Here is an 18,077-nt window from a genome sequence, read left to right on the forward strand (position 1 = left end):
CACGCATTTATCCTCCACCTATCTGTCGCGTGGCACAGGCAGAAATACCTATATTACTACCTTTCAGGTCCTGCCACCCAGCTTCCTTCCTAACTCCCTGTATTCTGCTTTCAGGGCTTCCACCCTTTTTCCTATCTATATCGTTTGTAGCAATATGTAGTACGACTTCTGGCAGCTCACCCTCCCATTTCAGGACATTGTGGAAACGCTCAGAACCATCACGAACCCTGGCACCTGGAAGGCAAACTACCATCCTTGTTCTTTTTCGCGCTCAGAGATTCTCCAATATTTTCCCAACTATAGAGTCCCCAATTACCGCTGCCATGCTCGTCCGCTCCCTACTCCTCTGAGTCACAGGGCCAGACTCAGTGTCAGAGGCAAGGCCCCAGGTAGGTTCGAGAACAGTTATTGCCCTCTGAGGACCAGGCTTTCTATTAAAAGGGGACAACTACACTCAAATTTACTTGCCCCATCATTGAAACATTCCAGCAACCAATCACATTACTTTCAACATAGAAACATAGAAAATAGGTGCAGGAGTAGGCCATTCGGCCCTTCGAGCCTGCACCGCCATTTATTATGATCATGGCTGATCATCCAACTCAGAACCCCGCCCCAGCCTTCCCTCCATACCCCCTGACCCCTGGAGCCACAAGGGCCATATCTAACTCCCTCTTAAACATAGCCAATGAACTGGCCTCAACAGTTTCCTGTGGCAGAGAATTCCACAGATTCACCACTCTCTGTGTGAAGAAGTTTTTCCTAATCTCGGTCCTAAAAGGTTTCCCCTCTATCCTCAAACTGTGACCCCTCGTTCTGGACTTCCCCAACATCGGGAACAATCTTCCTGCATCTAGCCTGTCCAATCCCTTTAGGATCTTATACATTTCAATCAGATCCCCCCTCAATCTTCTAAATTCCAACGAGTACAAGCCCAGTTCATCCAGTCTTTCTTCATATGAAAGTCCTGCCATCCCAGGAATCAATCTAGTGAACCTTCTTTGTACTCCCACTATGGCAAAGATGTCTTTCCTCAGATTAGGGGACCAAAACTGCACACAATACTCCAGGTGTGGTCTCACCAAGGCCTTGTACAACTGCAGTAGTACCTCCCTGCTCCTGTACTCGAATCCTCTCGCTATAAATGCCAGCATACCATTCGCCTTTTTCACCGCCTGCTGTACCTGCATGCCCACTTTCAATGACTGGTGTATAATGACACCCAGGTCTCGTTGCACCTCCCCTTTTCCTAATCGGCCACCATTCAGATAATAATCTGTTTTCCTATTTTTGCCACCAAAGTGGATAACTTCACATTTATCCACATTAAATTGCATCTGCCATGAGTTTGCCCACTCACCCAACCTATCCAAGTCACCCTGCATCCTCTTAGCATCCTCCTCACTGCTAACACTGCCGCCAAGCTTCGTGTCATCCGCAAACTTGGAGATGCTGCATTTAATTCCCTCATCCAAGTCATTAATATATATTGTAAACAACTGGGGTCCCAGCACTGAGCCTTGCGGTACCCCACTAGTCACCGCCTGCCATTCTGAAAAGGTCCCGTTTATTCCCACTCTTTGCTTCCTGTCTGCTAACCAATTCTCCACCCACACCAATACCTTACCCCCAATACCGTGTGCTTTAAGTTTGCACACTAATCTCCTATGTGGGACCTTGTCAAAAGCCTTTTGAAAATCCAAATATACCACATCCACTGGTTCTCCCCTATCCACTCTACTAGTTACATCCTCAGAAAATTCTATGAGATTCGTCAGACATGATTTTCCTTTCACAAATCCATGCTGACTTTGTCCGATCATTTCTCCGCTTTCCAAATGTGCTGTTATCACATCCTTGATAACTGACTCCAGCAGTTTCCCCACCACCGACGTTAGGCTAACCAGTCTATAATTCCCCGGTTTCTCTCTCCCTCCTTTTTTAAAAATTGGGGTTACATTAGCCACCCTCCAATCCTCAGGAACTAGTCCAGAATCTAACGAGTTTTGAAAAATTATCACTAATGCATCCACTATTTCTTGGGCTACTTCCTTAAGCACTCTAGGATGCAGACCATCTGGCCCTGGGGATTTATCTGCCTTCAATCCCTTCAATTTACCTAACACCACTTCCCTACTAACATGTATTTCACTCTGTTCCTCCATCTCACTGGACCCTCTGTCCCTTACTATTTCTGGAAGATTATTTATGTCCTCCTTAGTGAAGACAGGACCACTCTTTATCTCATGGCTTCCTTATTTATTCATATTTGTATTTTATCTTATTCATATTTGTATTTTAATAGCGCATTGTCTTCTGCACTCTGGTTCATCTTTTATTGATCCTATTATAGTTATTATTTTATCGATTTGATGAGTATGGCTACTAGAAAATGAATGTTACATAGAAACATAGAAAATAGGTGCAGGTGTAGGCCATTCAGCCCTTCGAGCCTGCACCGCCATTCAGTATGATCATTGCTGATCATCCAACTCAGAACCCTGTACCAGCCTTCTCTCCATACCCCCTGATCCCTTTAGCCACAAAGGCCATATCTAACTCCCTCTTAAATTTAGCCAATGAACTGGCCTCAACTGTTTCCTGTGGCAGAGAATTCCACAGATTCACCACTCCCTGTGTGAAGAAGCTTTTCCTAATCATGTTAGGGTTGAATATTGAGATGTTTGTTCTTTGACAATAAATTTACTTTTATCTTTCAAACATCATTGATAGAGCCCCGAAAGTTTTGCACATGCCTCCCATGGGTCCGATCGAACAATCTGGCAGTCCATTAGATTTAACCACTCTAATTCACCTCAAGACAGCAACTAGCTCCTCCTCCCTAATCTGTACAGTGGCCATGACCTTCTACCTTGCCTCACATCTAAAGACTCTTGGTCCATCTCCTGAGAAAATGCAGTTGCAGAATTAGAAAAATAAATAATGATTTCAGATCTCCCTCATCTCTTTTGGCTCCACACAATGGGTTCTGATCTCACAGAGGAGCAATATCGTCCTTTTGTAACCCTTTTGCGCAGGGCATACCTGTACGTCCCCTTAGGATTTTCCCTCACCTTGTCTGCCTGGGAAACATTGTGCCTCCCTTTAATCCACCAGAGTTCTTTTTTAATACATGTTCTCTTGCTTGCCTGTACGCATAAGCATTCTCTTATTTCCTACCTGCCTCTAACTGCTTTGAAACTCCTTTTCTTTTTTAACAGGGGCCTCAAATGGAAACCAAGGATCCGTAAACCTGTGCAGGTGAAGGACAGGCAAGTGCTTTGTACTCTCAAAATTAGACTTTTGAAGAATTCCCATTTACGACGTGCAACTTTGCCAGAAGGCAGCGTGCCCCAAATCGACACTTGTCAGATCATTTCTAATACAATCAAAACTGTCCTCTCTCCAATTTACAATTTCAACCTGCGGACAAGACCTATTGTTTAGCATATTCATTTCGAAACTCTGGCTTTGTGATCATGAGATACAAAGTGTTCCCCTACACAAACTTCTGTCATCTGACCTGTCTCATTCCCTAACAGCAGATCATGTATCACACTATCTCCAGCAACAGTTATTTCTATATTCGTGACAAAATTGAATCTCACAGGGAGAGAGAGAGGTGAACAACAGGGGAGGATTTAAAGGGACTGTTGTGGAACTGAATCACTGGCAGGGTCCAGCCGGCCTGAGGTGACTCTCTACTGTACACTAGGTGTGTTATAAATTCATTAAGCACCAGAGACAGAGTTTAAAATAGAACTGATTTATTTGTCTCAGATCCAGAATATTAAACTCCAGTCCCATTAAAGGTGAATGTGCAGAAGAAACTCCTCTCATGCCCAGTGACCAGGGTGCTGAACAGGGTGTGATGAGCAGCAGCAATAATTGCAGAGTTCAGCACCGACAGTCACTCTCGAAATTGCATTCAGCAATGGTGATGGACAAATATCCAGCATGCGGCTTATTGAAACGTTCTCCCCAGTGTGAACCCGGTAGTGCGTCACAGGGTTAGATTACTGAGTGAATCCCTTCCCACATTCACACCAGGTGAACAGCCTCTCCCCAGTGTGAACACAATGATGCATATTTGGTGGAGATGGCTGAGAGAATCTCCTCCCAAAGTCTGAGCAGGTGTTCGGCCTCTCCCCAGTGTGAACTCGCTGGTGTTTCAGTAGGTTGGATGATTGAGTGAATCTCTTCCCACATTCTGAACAGGTGAATGGCCTCTCCCCAATGTGAACTGAATGGTGAGCCATTAGGGTGGATGATCGAGTGAATCCTTTTCCAGAGTCTGAGCAAGTGAACGGCTTCTCTCAAGTGTGAACTCGTTGGTGACTCTGTAGGTTGGATGACTGAGTGAATGTCTTCCCACAATCTGAGCAGGTGAATGGCATCTCCCCAGTGTGAACTGACTGGTGTGCCAGTAGTTTAGATGACTGAGTGAAGCCCTTCCCACATTCTGAGCAGGTGAACGGCTTCTCCCCAGTGTGAACTCGCTGGTGTCTCTGCAGGTGAGATGACTGAGTGAATCCTTTCCCACAGTCTGGACAGGTGAACGGCTTCTCCCCAGTGTGAACTCGCTGGTGTGCCAGGAGTTCGGATGACTGAGTGAATCCTTTCCCACATTCTGAGCAGGTGAAACGCCACTCCCCAGTGTGAACTGACTGGTGTGCCAGTAGGGTGGATGACCGAGTGAATCCCTTTCCACAGTCTGAGCAGGTGAACGGCTTCTCCCCAGTGTGAAATCCCCAGTGTCTATGAAGGTCAGATGATTGAGTGAATCCTTTCCCACAGACTGAGCAGCTGAACGGTCTCTCCCCACTGTGAAATTGCTGGTGTATCTGTAGATGAGATGACCGAGTGAATCCCTTCCCACATTCACAACAGATGAATGGCCTCTCCCCAGTGTGAACTCGCTGGTGTCTCAGTAGATCAGATGACTGACTGAATCCCTTCCCACAGACTGAGCAGGTGAACGATCTCTCCCCAGTGTGAAATCGCTGGTGTATCTGTAGATGATATGACCGAGCAAATCCCTTCCCACATTCACAGCAGGTGAATGGCCTCTCGCCCGTGTGAACTCGCTGGTGTCTCAGTAGATCAGATGACCGACTGAATCCCTTCCCACAGTCTGAACAGGTGAACCACCACTCCCCAGTGTGAACTGACTGGTGTGCCAGTAGGGTGGATGACCGAGTGAATCCCTTTTCACAGTCTGTGCAGGTGAACGGCTTCTCCCTAGTGTGAAATCGCTGGTGTCTCTAAAGGTCAGATGATTGAGTGAATCCCTTCCCACAGACTGAGCAGCTGAACGGTCTCTCCCCACTGTGAAATCGCTGGTGTATCTGTAGATGAGATGACCGAGCGAATCCCTTCCCACATTCACAGCAGGTGAATGGCCTCTTCCCCTTGTGAATTCGCTGGTGTCTCAGTAGATCAGATGACCGAGTGAATCCCTTCCCACAGTCTGAACAGGTAAATGGCCACTCCCCACTGTGATCTGACTGGTGTGCCAGTAGTTCGGATGACTGAGTGAATCCTTTCCCACATTCTGAGCAGGTGAAACGCCACTCCCCAGTGTGAACTGACCGGTGTCTCTGTAGTTGAGATGACTGAATGAATCCTTTCCCACAGTCTGGGCAGGTGAACGTCTTCTCCCCACTGTGAACTCGTTGGTGTGCCAGTAGTTCGGATGACTGAGTGAATCCTTTCCCACATTCTGAGCAGGTGAAACGCCACTCCCCAATGTGAACTGACTGGTGTGCCAGTAGGGTGGATGACCGAGTGAATCCCTTTCCACAGTCTGAGCAGGTGAACAGCTTCTCCCCAGTGTGAAATCGTTGGTGTCTCTGAAGGTCAGATGATTGAGTGAATCCCTTCCCACAGACTGAGCAGCTGAACGGTCTCTCCCCACTGTGAAATCGCTGGTGTATCTGGAGATGAGATGACCGAGCAAATCCCTTCCCACATTAACAGCAGGTGAATGGCCTCTCCCCAGTGTGAATTCGCTGGTGTCTCAGCAGATCAGATGACTGAGTGAATCCCTTCCCACAGACTGAGCAGGTGAACGATCTCTCCCCAGTGTGAAATCGCTGGTGTATCTGTAGATGGAATGACCGAGCGAATCTCTTCCCACATTCACAGCAGGTGAATGGCCTCTCCCCAGTGTGAATTCGCTGGTGTCTCAGTAGATCAGATGACCGAGTGAATCCCTTTCCACAGTCTGAGCAGGTGAACGGCCACTCCCCAGTGTGAACTGACTGGTGTGCCAGTAGATCGGATGACTGAGTGAATCCCTTCCCACATTCTGAGCAGGTGAACAGCCGCTCCATGGTATTAACTCGATGGTGAGCCATCAGGTCAGATGACCGACTGAATCCTTCCCCACAAATTCAGCAGATGACCAGCCTCTGCCCAATGTGAACTGACTGGTGTGTCCACAGGTGGGAAGACCAACTGATTCCCTTCTCACCCATAGAACAGGTGAATGGCCTTGCCCCAGTGTGAACTTGCTGAAGTACCTTCAGCTGAGATGACAGATGAATCCATTCCCACTGTCTGACTAGGAAGGATGATTGAGTGAAACCTTTGCTCCAATTCTAAATATCTGGACAGAGACAGCAAAACTGGCGTGTTGTGTTCAAGATTCCCGTAGACAAATTCCGTGTTATTTTTAACCTGTAAAAAGATTACAAAAGTCATCAATGTGTGGACAACATTTCAAATGAGATCACTTCAGTCGTCAAGGTGTGATCTGACATCACACTGTTACCGTGAGGTTCAACGCAAGTTGGAGAGAGAAATCATCTTCTAACTGGTCATAGTGCTGGTATCTGGAATGACCATCAAATTCCCTGATGCTCTTCCTGTCTCTATTAGAATCAGGCATTTCTACCATCTCCAATCTGTGACCTGGCTCAGTTTGACTCTCTCCATTGGTATTATTCCCTGTTCCCACTGAGCTGCATGGGTGCCTGGCCCCACAGTAACTGAAACACTCTCACGCAAATAGCCCTTGTTGATGTGCAGCTGAGATTTTCATTTATGTACTGTTAATTTAAAGTGCCACAGTTTTAATGCCATGTAAATATCTCCTACTCAAATGTATGGTTGATCTGCACAGCTGTTAAAAGGAACTAGAGTGAATATTAGTATTACTTACGAGTCATAGAAAAGTACGACACAGAAACAGACCCTTTGGCCCATCTAGTTTGTGCCGAGCTATTTAAACTTTCTACTCCCATACCCCTACCATCCAGGTACCTATACGAATCTCTTAAATGTTACATTTGAGCTCGCATGCATCACTTGTGCTGGCTGCTCATTCCACATCCGGATGACTGTCTGTGTGAAGAAGTTTCCCCTCATGTTCCCCTTAACGTTTCACCTTTCACCCTTAACCCATGGCCTCTGGTTGTAGTCCCACCCCATCTCAGTGAAAAAAGCCATCTTGCATTTACCCAATCTATACCCCTCATAATTTTGGTACACCTCCATCAAATGTCCCCTCAGTCTTCTACATTGCAAGGAATAAAGCCCAGACCTGTTCAATCTTTCCTTATAGTCCAAGTCTTCCAGACCTGGCAACATCCTTGTGAACTTTCTCTGAACTCTTTCAGCCTCTTTTACATCTTCCCTGTAGGTAGGTGACAAAACTGCACACAACACTCCAAATTTACTATCGATTTGTACTCCAGGGAGTGCGAAGCACAGAATCAAATATCGCTGTGATGATTGTACATTCTAGTATCAATTGTTTGGCGACAATAAAGTATAAAGTATAATTAGGCCTCACCAATGTCTTCTACAACACCAACATAACATCCATCTCCTGTACTCAATACTTTGGTTTATGAAGGCCAATGGGCCAAAATCTTTCTTTCTGTCCCTATCTAACTGTTACACCACTTTCAGTGAATTACAGACCTGTATTCCCAGATCCCTTCCTTCTACAGCACCCCTCAGTGCCCGACCAGTCACTGTGTAAGACCTTGGTCCTACCAAAGTGCAACACCTCACAGTTGTCTGCATTAAATTCCATTTCTCAAACCATTTTTCCAGCTGGTCCAGATCACACTGCAAGCCATGATAGTCTTCCTCACTGTTCACTACACCACCAATCTTGGTGTCATCCACAAATTTGCTGATCCAGCTAACCATGTTAGCATCCAGATAACTGATATAGATGACAAACAACAACAAATCCGGCACTGATCCCTGTGGCACACCACTAGTCACCGGCCTGCAGTCAGAGAGGCAACCATCTGCTACCACAGTCTGGCTTCTCCCAAAACCAGTGTCTCATCCAATTTACTATCGCACCTTGAATGCTGAGTGACTGAACCTTCTTGACAAACCTCCCAGATGAGACTTTGTCAAGTGCTTTGCTGAAGTCCACGTAGACAAAATCCACTGTCTTGCTTTCATCCACTTTCCTGGTAACTTCCTCGAGAAACTCTGTAAGATTGGTTAGACATGACCTACCATGCACAAAGCCATGCTGCCTATCCTTAATCAGTTCATATCTATCCAAATACTTATATATCCGGTTCCTGCACACATGTTCCAATAACTTTCCCCCTACTGATGTCAAGCTCACCAACGTGCAATCTCTTAGTTTATTGTCAGAGCCTTTCTTAAACAGCAGAACAACATTGGCTGTCCTCCAATCCTCCAGTACCTCACCAGTCACTGAGGATGATTTAAATATCTGTGCTTGGGCCCTGACAATTTCTGCACTTGTCTTCCGCACGGTCCTAGGAAACAACTTGTCAGGCCCTGGGGATTTATCCATGGTAATTTGCCTTAAGACAGCAACACCTCCACCTCTGTAATCTGTACAGGGTCAATGAAGTTGATGCTGCTTTTCCTCACTTCAATCGACTGTGTGTCCATCTCCTGAGTAAATACAGAAGCAAAGAAAAATCTCCCCCATCTATTTTGTCTCCTCATATGGATTACCATTCTGATCTTCCAGAGGATTCATTTTGGTCTTTTTGCTCTTATCATATCTGCAGATTTCCTGAGGATTCTCCTTCACCTTGTCTGCTGAGGCAACCTCATGCCTTCTTTTATTTCTTTCATAAGTGTTCGTTTGAATTTCCTGTAATTCATCGGTACCCCGGTTGTTCCTATCTGCCTGTACCTGGTATGCACCTCCTTGCTTTTTGATCTGCAAGAGGAAAGCCAAAGGGATGACAGAGGATTCATGAGTTTGGGGAACAGAACAAGAATGTGTCTGATAGCCCAGTGGTAAGTCTTGCTAGTGCTGCACGGTGGGTGGAGTCTGTGAAACAAAAGTTGCAGGGGGAATGGGAGCAGAAATGATAGAACAGATAGTGGAGGGGTTGTGGAGACATGTTGTTCAGTCCTCAGACGAAGTTAGGAATGAAAAACATGAGCATGGTGCAGTGAATATGCTGAGCCCGGTATATTTCAATACAAGGAGCAGAGTAGGAAAGGTGGATGTGTTCAGGGCATGGATCAACACCTGGAATTATGACACTAGGATCTGGCATCTGTGGATTGGGACAGGCTCTTTATGCCAAACGTGTGCTTGGTACATGGGCGGCCTTCAAAGCAAAATTTTGAAAGTACAAAGCGGGTGTGTGCTTGTCAGAATAAAAGGTAAAGATAGAAACTGTAGGGAACCTTGGTTTTCAAGAGATATTGAAACCCTGGTGAAGCACAAAATGGAGTTGCATAACAGGGATAGGCAGGCAGGTTCTTATGGAGTATAAGAAATGCAAGAGAATGCATAAGAAATAAATCAGGATGGCTGAAGGAAGGCATGAGGTTGCCCTCACAGAAAAGATGAAGTATAAACCAAAGGGATTCTAGAGATAGATTAAGAGCAAAAGTATTGCAAGGGTCAAAGTTGGTCCTCTAGAAGACCAGAATGGTAATCCATGTTTGGACCCAAAGCAGATAGGGAATATCATCTCTATTTACTCAGGAGATGGACACAGAGTCTATGGAAGTGTGGGAAACAGCATTAACATCGTGGACCCTGTACAGATTAAAGAAGAGGAGGTGTTTGCTATCCTGAGGCAGATGAGGGTGGATAAATCTCCAGGGCATAACAAAGTGCTTTCTCGGACCCTAAGGGAGGCGAGTGCAGAAATTGTCGGGGCCCTAGCAGAGATAATTAAATCATCCTTGGTGATGGGGAAGGTAAAGACAAATGTAGGTCCCCTGCAAACAGAAACAGGTGAATTGATTATGGGGAGCAAGGACATGGCAGACCAATTGAATAATTACTTTGGTTCTGTCTTCACTAAGGAGGACATAAATAATCTTCCAGAAATAGTAAGGGACAGAGGGTCCAGTGAGATGGAGGAACTGAGCGAAATACATGTTAGTAGGGAAGTGGTGTTAGGTAAATTGAAGGGATTGAAGGCAGATAAATCCCCAGGGCCAGATGGTCTGCATCCCAGAGTGCTTAAGGAAGTGGCCCAAGAAATAGTGGATGCATTAGTGATAATTTTTCAAAACTCGTTAGATTCTGGACTAGTTCCTGAGGATTGGAGGGTGGCTAATGTAACCCCACTTTTTAAAAAAGGAGGGAGAGAGAAACCGGGGAATTATAGGCCGGTTAGCCTAACGTCGGTGGTGGGGAAACTGCTGGAGTCAGTTATCAAGGATGTGATAACAGCACATTTGGAAAGCGGTGAAATGATCGGACAAAGTCAGCATGGATTTGTGAAAGGAAAATCATGTCTGACGAATCTCATAGAATTTTTTGAGGATGTAACTAGTAGAGTGGATAGGGGAGAACCAGTGGATGTGGTATATTTGGATTTTCAAAAGGCTTTTGACAAGGTCCCACATAGGAGATTAGTGTGCAAACTTAAAGCACACGGTATTGGGGGTAAGGTATTGGTGTGGGTGGAGAATTGGTTAGCAGACAGGAAGCAAAGAGTGGGAATAAACGGGACCTTTTCAGAATGGCAGGCGGTGACTAGTGGGGTACCGCAAGGCTCAGTGCTGGGACCCCAGTTGTTTACAATATATATTAATGACTTGGATGAGGGAATTAAATGCAGCATCTCCAAGTTTGCGGATGACACGAAGCTGGGTGGCAGTGTTAGCAGTGAGGAGGATGCTAAGAGGATGCAGGGTGACTTGGATAGGTTGGGTGAGTGGGCAAACTCATGGCAGATGCAATTTAATGTGGATAAATGTGAAGTTATCCACTTTGGTGGCAAAAATAGGAAAACAGATTATTATCTGAATGGTGGCCGATTAGGAAAAGGGGAGGTGCAACGAGACCTGGGTGTCATTATACACCAGTCATTGAAAGTGGGCATGCAGGTACAGCAGGCGGTGAAAAAGGCGAACGGTATGCTGGCATTTATAGCGAGAGGATTCGAGTACAGGAGCAGGGAGGTACTACTGCAGTTGTACAAGGCCTTGGTGAGACCACACCTGGAGTATTGTGTGCAGTTTTGGTCCCCTAATCTGAGGAAAGACATCTTTGCCATAGAGGGAGTACAAAGAAGGTTCACCAGATTGATTCCTGGGATGGCAGGTCTTTCATATGAAGAAAGACTGGATGAACTGGGCTTGTACTCGTTGGAATTTAGAAGATTGAGGGGGGATCTGATTGAAACGTATAAGATCCTAAAGGGATTGGACAGGCTAGATGCAGGAAGATTGTTCCCGATGTTGGGGAGGTCTAGAACGAGGGGTCACAGTTTGAGGATAGAGGGGAAGCCTTTTAGGACCGAGGTTAGGAAAAACTTCTTCACACAGAGAGTGGTGAATCTGTGGAATTCTCTGCCACAGCAAACTGTTGAGGCCAGTTCATTAGCTATGTTTAAAAGGAAGTTAGATATGGCCCTTGTGGCTACAGGGGTCAGGGGGTATGGAGGGAAGGCTGGGTTCTGAGTTGGATGATCAGCCATGATCATAATAAATGGCGGTGCAGGCTCGAAGGGCCGAATGGCCTACTCCTGCACCTATTTTCTATGTTTCTATGTTTCTATGTAACAGAGGATTGGAAAACAGCCAATGCTGTTTCGCTGTTTAACATAGAACATAGAAATCTACAACACATCACAGGCCCTTCAGGCCACAAAGTTGTGCTGACCATGTAACCTACTCTAGAAATGGCCCAAAATTTCCCAAACGCATAGCCCTCTATTTTTCTAAGCTCCATGTACCTATCTAAGAAGTTGTTAAAAGACCCCATTGTATCCGCCTCTACCACTGCCGCTGGCAGTACATTCCATGCATCTGATGAAGTTTAACCATGTTGGGGAAGTAAGACATGATTCTTGGACTCTTGTAACTAATGGGTTAAAAAACTTAAGTGCCACCCTATGTGTGTTAGTGAACAAGTTCTGTTGCTTTCGCTGAAGAATATGCCCGCAGTTTATTTAGATTAATAGCTTGCTTGATTAATAGCCTGTCGCGGCCTTTTCAAGGTGACATGAGGGCTGGAATTACTCAGAGATCACATCGGTCATGCCTTATTGTGTTCTCCACTGACTTAAGTCCTTTCTTTGGAGATGCTCAATGATAAAGCCATCTGTCTGTAATTAAGTCAGGGGCCTAGCAATAGGAATGACTGATACGGGTGGACAATATATCTATTTGTAATTGAACTCTGATTTAGTGGACTCTCTTATCAAAGTAATTGGGTTTCACTCTTACTGACTTGGCATACCATTGTAATTGAGTGTTCTTTGTCTGCTCATTCTGTAAATTGTAGCATTTCTGTTTTTTTAAATCAGAAGCTCGTTGAGTCGCCAGAGGGCCAGAGAGATAAACTCTGTCTCTTTGATGTCCGGCTTCGAGTTTTCTCACCGGCTGAGCACGAACAATAAACTAGTGAAGAGGTTAAAGTTAATAACTGTGTGGGGTGATTATTGGTCCAGCAACCTTTTTAGGTTAACATTTGGTGCCGTGACTCAGATCCCAACATAGGGAAAGTCCCTATGGGCTGAATAAGTGACGGGGGATTCTGGGTGAGTGTAAACAGGCGGTAGGGTGCCCCGAGGTGTTTTACCTCTGACTGTCCCTTCCACTCATTTGAAAAACTCCTGCCTCTCGCCCCGAGGAACCTGTACTTTGACGGGATCCAGTGAACCACCCGGACCAGGAGAATAAGGCAAGCAGTTGTTTTGTAAGCATTAAAGTCTGCGGGTGCTGAAGGATTGGGCAACAGGTCTTTGGCCTGGTCGATTAAACTAATTGGGCAACAGGTCTTTGGTCTGGTCGATTAAGCTGTATAATTGAGTCGACTTAACTAATTGGGCAACGGGCAAGGAACAGGCCCGGTCTATTTGTATAATTGGGCAACAGTAATTGTGCAACAGGCCTTTGGCCCAGTCGATTAAGCTGTATAAGCGAATAACCAGCACAGGTGACAGACGCCTCTAGAGGTTAAGCGCAGCGCTGAAAAAAAACTGGGAAATGGTGTGTGGCCACCAGAGAAGCTTGTGAACCAGCAGTAAATTTAATGTGGAAAAAGAATTGCAGTAAAAAGTGGAAATTATTGATTAAAGAATGGAAAGATAGAGCTGATATCAAATGGAATAGTACTTTACTGGCCAGTTGGAGGAACAATGCATGTGATAAAGGGGTGTAGCGGTATGTACAGGTGACGGCACTCCCAAGAGTTGGGAGACACTGAAAGCACTGTAAACAGGGAAAGCAACACACATCAAAGTTGCTGGTGAACGCAGCAGGCCAAGCAGCATCTATAGGAAGAGGCGCAGTCGACGTTTCAGGCCGAGACCCTTCGTCAGGACAGTAAACAGGGAAAGGCAGTTTTAAAATCGGCAGTGCCGCGTGCAAGATCTATGGCCAATACGGGATCCCGAACCCATGTATGGCATACCAACCCTATTTGAGGACAGTGACCGCGATGAGGATTGGGCACTCACCGTCCCCCACCTTACCAGGGGCCAAGTGCACCCAGTGTTCCCAAACTCCAATCCTCCCAGTACTCAAATACGGTGGCCGCTCGGGTAAAACAGCGGCGGCAGGGAAGGGGAGGTTGTCTATACCCTGAGATCCAGGAAGGGAATACCGAGGTTTATTCCGAGACACGGAGGGAAGAATCCAATAAAACCCCAGAGTTAATGGCTCCACAAAGACAATTGCCCACCTGAATGCTGCCCAGTCCACGAGTAGCCAAAGAGCGACAGCCCTCAGTAATTCCTGTGTATGCGTCCTGGAAGCCTCAAGAACTGATATTGATCATAAATCAGGCCCCAGACAGAAGAGAACAATCAGCACAGTTTGCTCAATATGTCCGCAGTACTCTACAAGTGTATATTGTGACCCCGCAAGATTTATTCGGTCTCTGCGGCATGATTCTCTCAGCTGATGAGGGGTGGAAATGGAAGGCAGAATTGAGAAACCAAACCCATCAGGAGTTACAGGCGGGAAACCATAATCAGAATGAACAGACAGACCAGATTATTCAAGCCTTGGAAAGGGCTCTCCAGCAACCTGTAAACATCACTAAAGTATTTGAATGCAAACCTAAGCCTGAGAAATCCGGAGCGATTTGTGGCCTGCTACGGCACTTTCGCAGGAGACCAAGGGTAGTTAAGAAAGCTAATGGGGTGTTAGCTTTGATAAGTCGAGGGATAGAGTTTAAGAGTCGCGACGTAATGATGCAGCTCTATAAAACTCTGGTTGGGCCACACTTGGACTACTGTGTCCAGATCTGGTTGCCTCACTGTCTCGGAATAAACCTCGGTATTCTCTTCCTGGATCTCAGGGTATAGACAAACCTCCCCTTCCCTGCCGCCGCTGTTTTACCCGAGCGGCCACCGTATTTGAGTACTGGGAGGATTGGAGTTTGGAAGAATGTGGAAGCATTGGAAAGGATACAGAGGAGATTAACCAGGATGCTGCCTGGTTTAGAGAGTATGCATTATGATCAGAGATTAAGGGAGCTAGGGCTTTACTCTTTGGAGAGAAGGAGGATGAGAGGAGACATGATAGAGGTGTACAAGATAATAAGAGGAATAGATAAGCAATTGTTCATCCCAGTTTGGCAAAAGAATAAACCAAGGAAGGTAGTGCACCCGTGGCTGACAAGAGAAATTAGGGATAGTATCAATTCCAAAGAAGAAGCATACAAATTAGCCAGAGAAAGTGGCTCACCTGAGGACTGGGAGAAATTCAGAGTTCAGCAGAGGAGGACAAAGGGCTTAATTAGGAAGGGGAAAAAAGATTATGAGAGAAAACTGGCAGGGAACATAAAAACGGACTGTAAAAGCTTTTATAGATATGTAAAAAGGAAAAGACTGGTAAAGACAAATGTAGGTCCCCTGCAAACAGAAACAGGTGAATTGATTATGGGGAGCAAGGACATGGCAGACCAATTGAATAATTACTTTGGTTCTGTCTTCACTAAGGAGGACATAAATAATCTTCCAGAAATAGTAGGGGACAGAGGGTCCAGTGAGATGGAGGAACTGAGCGAAATACATCTTAGTAGGGAAGTGGTGTTAGGTAAATTGAAGGGATTGAAGGCAGATAAATCCCCAGGGCCAGGTGGTCTGCATCCTAGAGTGCTTAAGGAAGTAGCCCAAGAAATAGTGGATGCATTAGTTATAATTTTTCAAAACTCGTTAGATTCTGGACTATTTCCTGAGGATTGGAGGGTGGCTAATGTAACCCCACTTTTTAAAAAAGGAGGGAGAGAAACCGGGGAATTATAGACCGGTTAGCCTAACGTCGGTGGTGGGGAAACTGCTGGAGTCAGTTATCAAGGATGTGATAACAGCACATTTGGAAAGCGGTGAAATGATCGGACAAAGTCAGCATGGATTTGTGAAAGGAAAATCATGTCTGACGAATCTCATAGAATTTTTTTGAGGATGTAACTAGTAGAGTAGATAGGGGAGAACCAGTGGATGTGGTATATTTGGATTTTCAAAAGGCTTTTGACAAGGTCCCACATAGGAGATTAGTGTGCAAACTTAAAGCACACGGTATTGGGGGTAAGGTATTGGTGTGGGTGGAGAATTGGTTAGCAGACAGGAAGCAAAGAGTGGGAATAAACGGGACCTTTTCAGAATGGCAGGCGGTGACCAGTGGGGTACCGCAAGGCTCAGTGCTGGGACCCCAGTTGTTTACAATATTTATAAATGACTTGGATGAGGGAATTAAATGCAGCATCTCCAAGTTTGCAGATGACACGAAGCTGGGTGGCAGTGTTAGCTGTGAGGAGGATGCTAAGAGGATGCAGGGTGACTTGGATAGGTTGGGTGAGTGGGCAAATTCATGGCAGATGCAATTTAATGTGGATAAATGTGAAGTTATCCACTTTGGTGGCAAAAATAGGAAAACAGATTATTATCTGAATGGTGGCCGATTAAGAAAAGGGGAGGTGCAACGAGACCTGGGTGTCATTATACACCAGTCATTGAAAGTGGGCATGCAGGTACAGCAGGCGGTGAAAAAGGCGAATGGTATGCTGGCATTTATAGCGAGAGGATTCGAGTACAGGAGCAGGGAGGTACTACTGCAGTTGTACAAGGCCTTGGTGAGACCACACCTGGAGTATTGTGTGCAGTTTTGGTCCCCTAATCTGAGGAAAGACATCCTTGCCTTAGAGGGAGTACAAAGAAGGTTCACCAGATTGATTCCTGGGATGGCAGGACTTTCATATGAAGAAAGACTGGATGAACTGGGCTTGTACTCGTTGGAATTTAAAAGATTGAGGGGGGATCTGATTGAAACGTATAAGATCCTAAAGGGATTGGACAGGCTAGATGCAGGAAGATTGTTCCCGATGTTGGGGAAGTCCAGAACGAGGGGCCACAGTTTGAGGATAGAGGGGAAGCCTTTTAGGACCGAGATTAGGAAAAACTTCTTCACACAGAGAGTGGTGAATCTGTGGAATTCTCTGCCACAGGAAACAGTTGAGGCCAGTTCATTGGCTATATTTAAGAGGGAGTTAGATATGGCCCTTGTGGCTACGGGGGTCAGGGGGTATGGAGGGAAGGCTGGGACGGGGTTCTGAGTTGGATGATCAGCCATGATCATAATAAATGGCGGTGCAGGCTCGAAGGGCCGAGTGGCCTACTCCTGCACCTATTTTCTATGTTTCCATGTTTCTATAAGAGTGGACAGCCAGCGCCTATTCCCCAGGGCACCACTGCTCAATACAAGGGGACATGGCTTTAAGGTAAGGGGTGGGAAGTTCAAGGGGGATATTAGATGAAGGTTTTTTACTCAGAGAGTAGTTGGTGCGTGGAATGCACTGCCTGAGTCAGTGGTGGAGGCAGATACACTACTTAAGTTTAAGAGACTACTAGACAGGTATATGGAGGAATTTAAGGTGGGGGCTTATATGCGAGGCAGGGTTTGAGGGTCAGCACAACTTAGTGGGCCGAAGGGCCTGTAATAAGACCATAAGACAAAGGAGCAGAAGTCGGCCATTCGGCCCATCGAGTCTGCTCCGCCATTTTATCATGAGCTGATCCATTCTCCCATTGAGTCCCACTCCCCCACCTTCTCACCATAACCTTTGATGCCCTGGCTACTCAGATACCTATCAATCTCTGCCTTAAATACATCCAATGACTTGGCCTCCACTGCTGCCCGTGGCAACAAATTCCATAGATTCACCACCCTCTGACTAAAAAAATTTCTTTGCATTTCTGTTCTGAATGGGCACCCTTCAATCCTTAAGGTATGCCCTCTCGTACTAGACTCCTCCATCCTGGGAAACAACTTTGCTACATCCACTCTGTCCATGCCTTTCAACATTCGAAATGTTTCCATGAGGTCTCCCCTCATTCATCTAAACTCCAAAGAATACAGTCCAAGAACGGACAAATGTTCCTCATATGTTAACCCTCTCATTCCCGGAATCATTCTAGTGAATCTTCTCTGTACCCTCTCCAACATCAGCACATCCTTTCTTAAATAAGGAGACCAAAACTGCCAACAGTACTCCAAGTGAGGTCTCACCAGCGCCTTATAGAGTCTCAACATCACATCCCTGCTCCTATACTCTATTCCTCTAGAAATGAATGCCAACACTGCATTCACCTCCTTCACTACTGACTCAACCTGGAGGTTAACTTTAAGGGTATCCT

The 18,077-nt window shown here is 45.9% G+C and overlaps 3 protein-coding genes across 5 annotated transcripts in view; all 3 read right to left on the reverse strand.

The window, feature by feature from the left end:
- Positions 1-4,016: 4,016 nt before the first annotated feature.
- On the reverse strand, positions 4,017-4,259 carry LOC134345919 (zinc finger protein 239-like). The gene has a single exon (XM_063047271.1). It carries the CDS (start codon positions 4,257-4,259, stop codon positions 4,017-4,019), a length of 243 nt encoding a protein of 80 aa, XP_062903341.1.
- Positions 4,260-4,316: 57 nt separating this feature from the next.
- LOC134346020 (gastrula zinc finger protein XlCGF8.2DB-like) lies at positions 4,317-5,385 on the reverse strand. The gene is made up of 2 exons (XM_063047357.1): positions 5,365-5,385; positions 4,317-5,264 (listed from the first exon to the last, which is right to left on the reverse strand). The coding sequence occupies exons 1-2, from the start codon at positions 5,383-5,385 to the stop codon at positions 4,317-4,319; spliced, it is 969 nt and encodes a 322-aa protein (XP_062903427.1).
- A 446-nt stretch (positions 5,386-5,831) lies between these two features.
- Positions 5,832-18,077, reverse strand: part of LOC134345917 (oocyte zinc finger protein XlCOF20-like) — a 38,161-nt gene continuing 25,915 nt past the window's right edge. For all 3 annotated transcript variants that reach the window (XM_063047268.1, XM_063047269.1, XM_063047270.1), the window contains one exon: positions 5,832-6,681. In XM_063047268.1, coding sequence (XP_062903338.1) covers positions 5,973-6,359 — 387 coding nt within the window. In that variant the 5' untranslated portion in view covers positions 6,360-6,681 and the 3' untranslated portion in view covers positions 5,832-5,972. The remainder of the gene's footprint in view (positions 6,682-18,077) is intronic.

Source organism: Mobula hypostoma, chromosome 4 (assembly GCF_963921235.1).
Source record: "Mobula hypostoma chromosome 4, sMobHyp1.1, whole genome shotgun sequence".
Classification (NCBI taxonomy): domain Eukaryota; kingdom Metazoa; phylum Chordata; class Chondrichthyes; order Myliobatiformes; family Myliobatidae; genus Mobula; species Mobula hypostoma.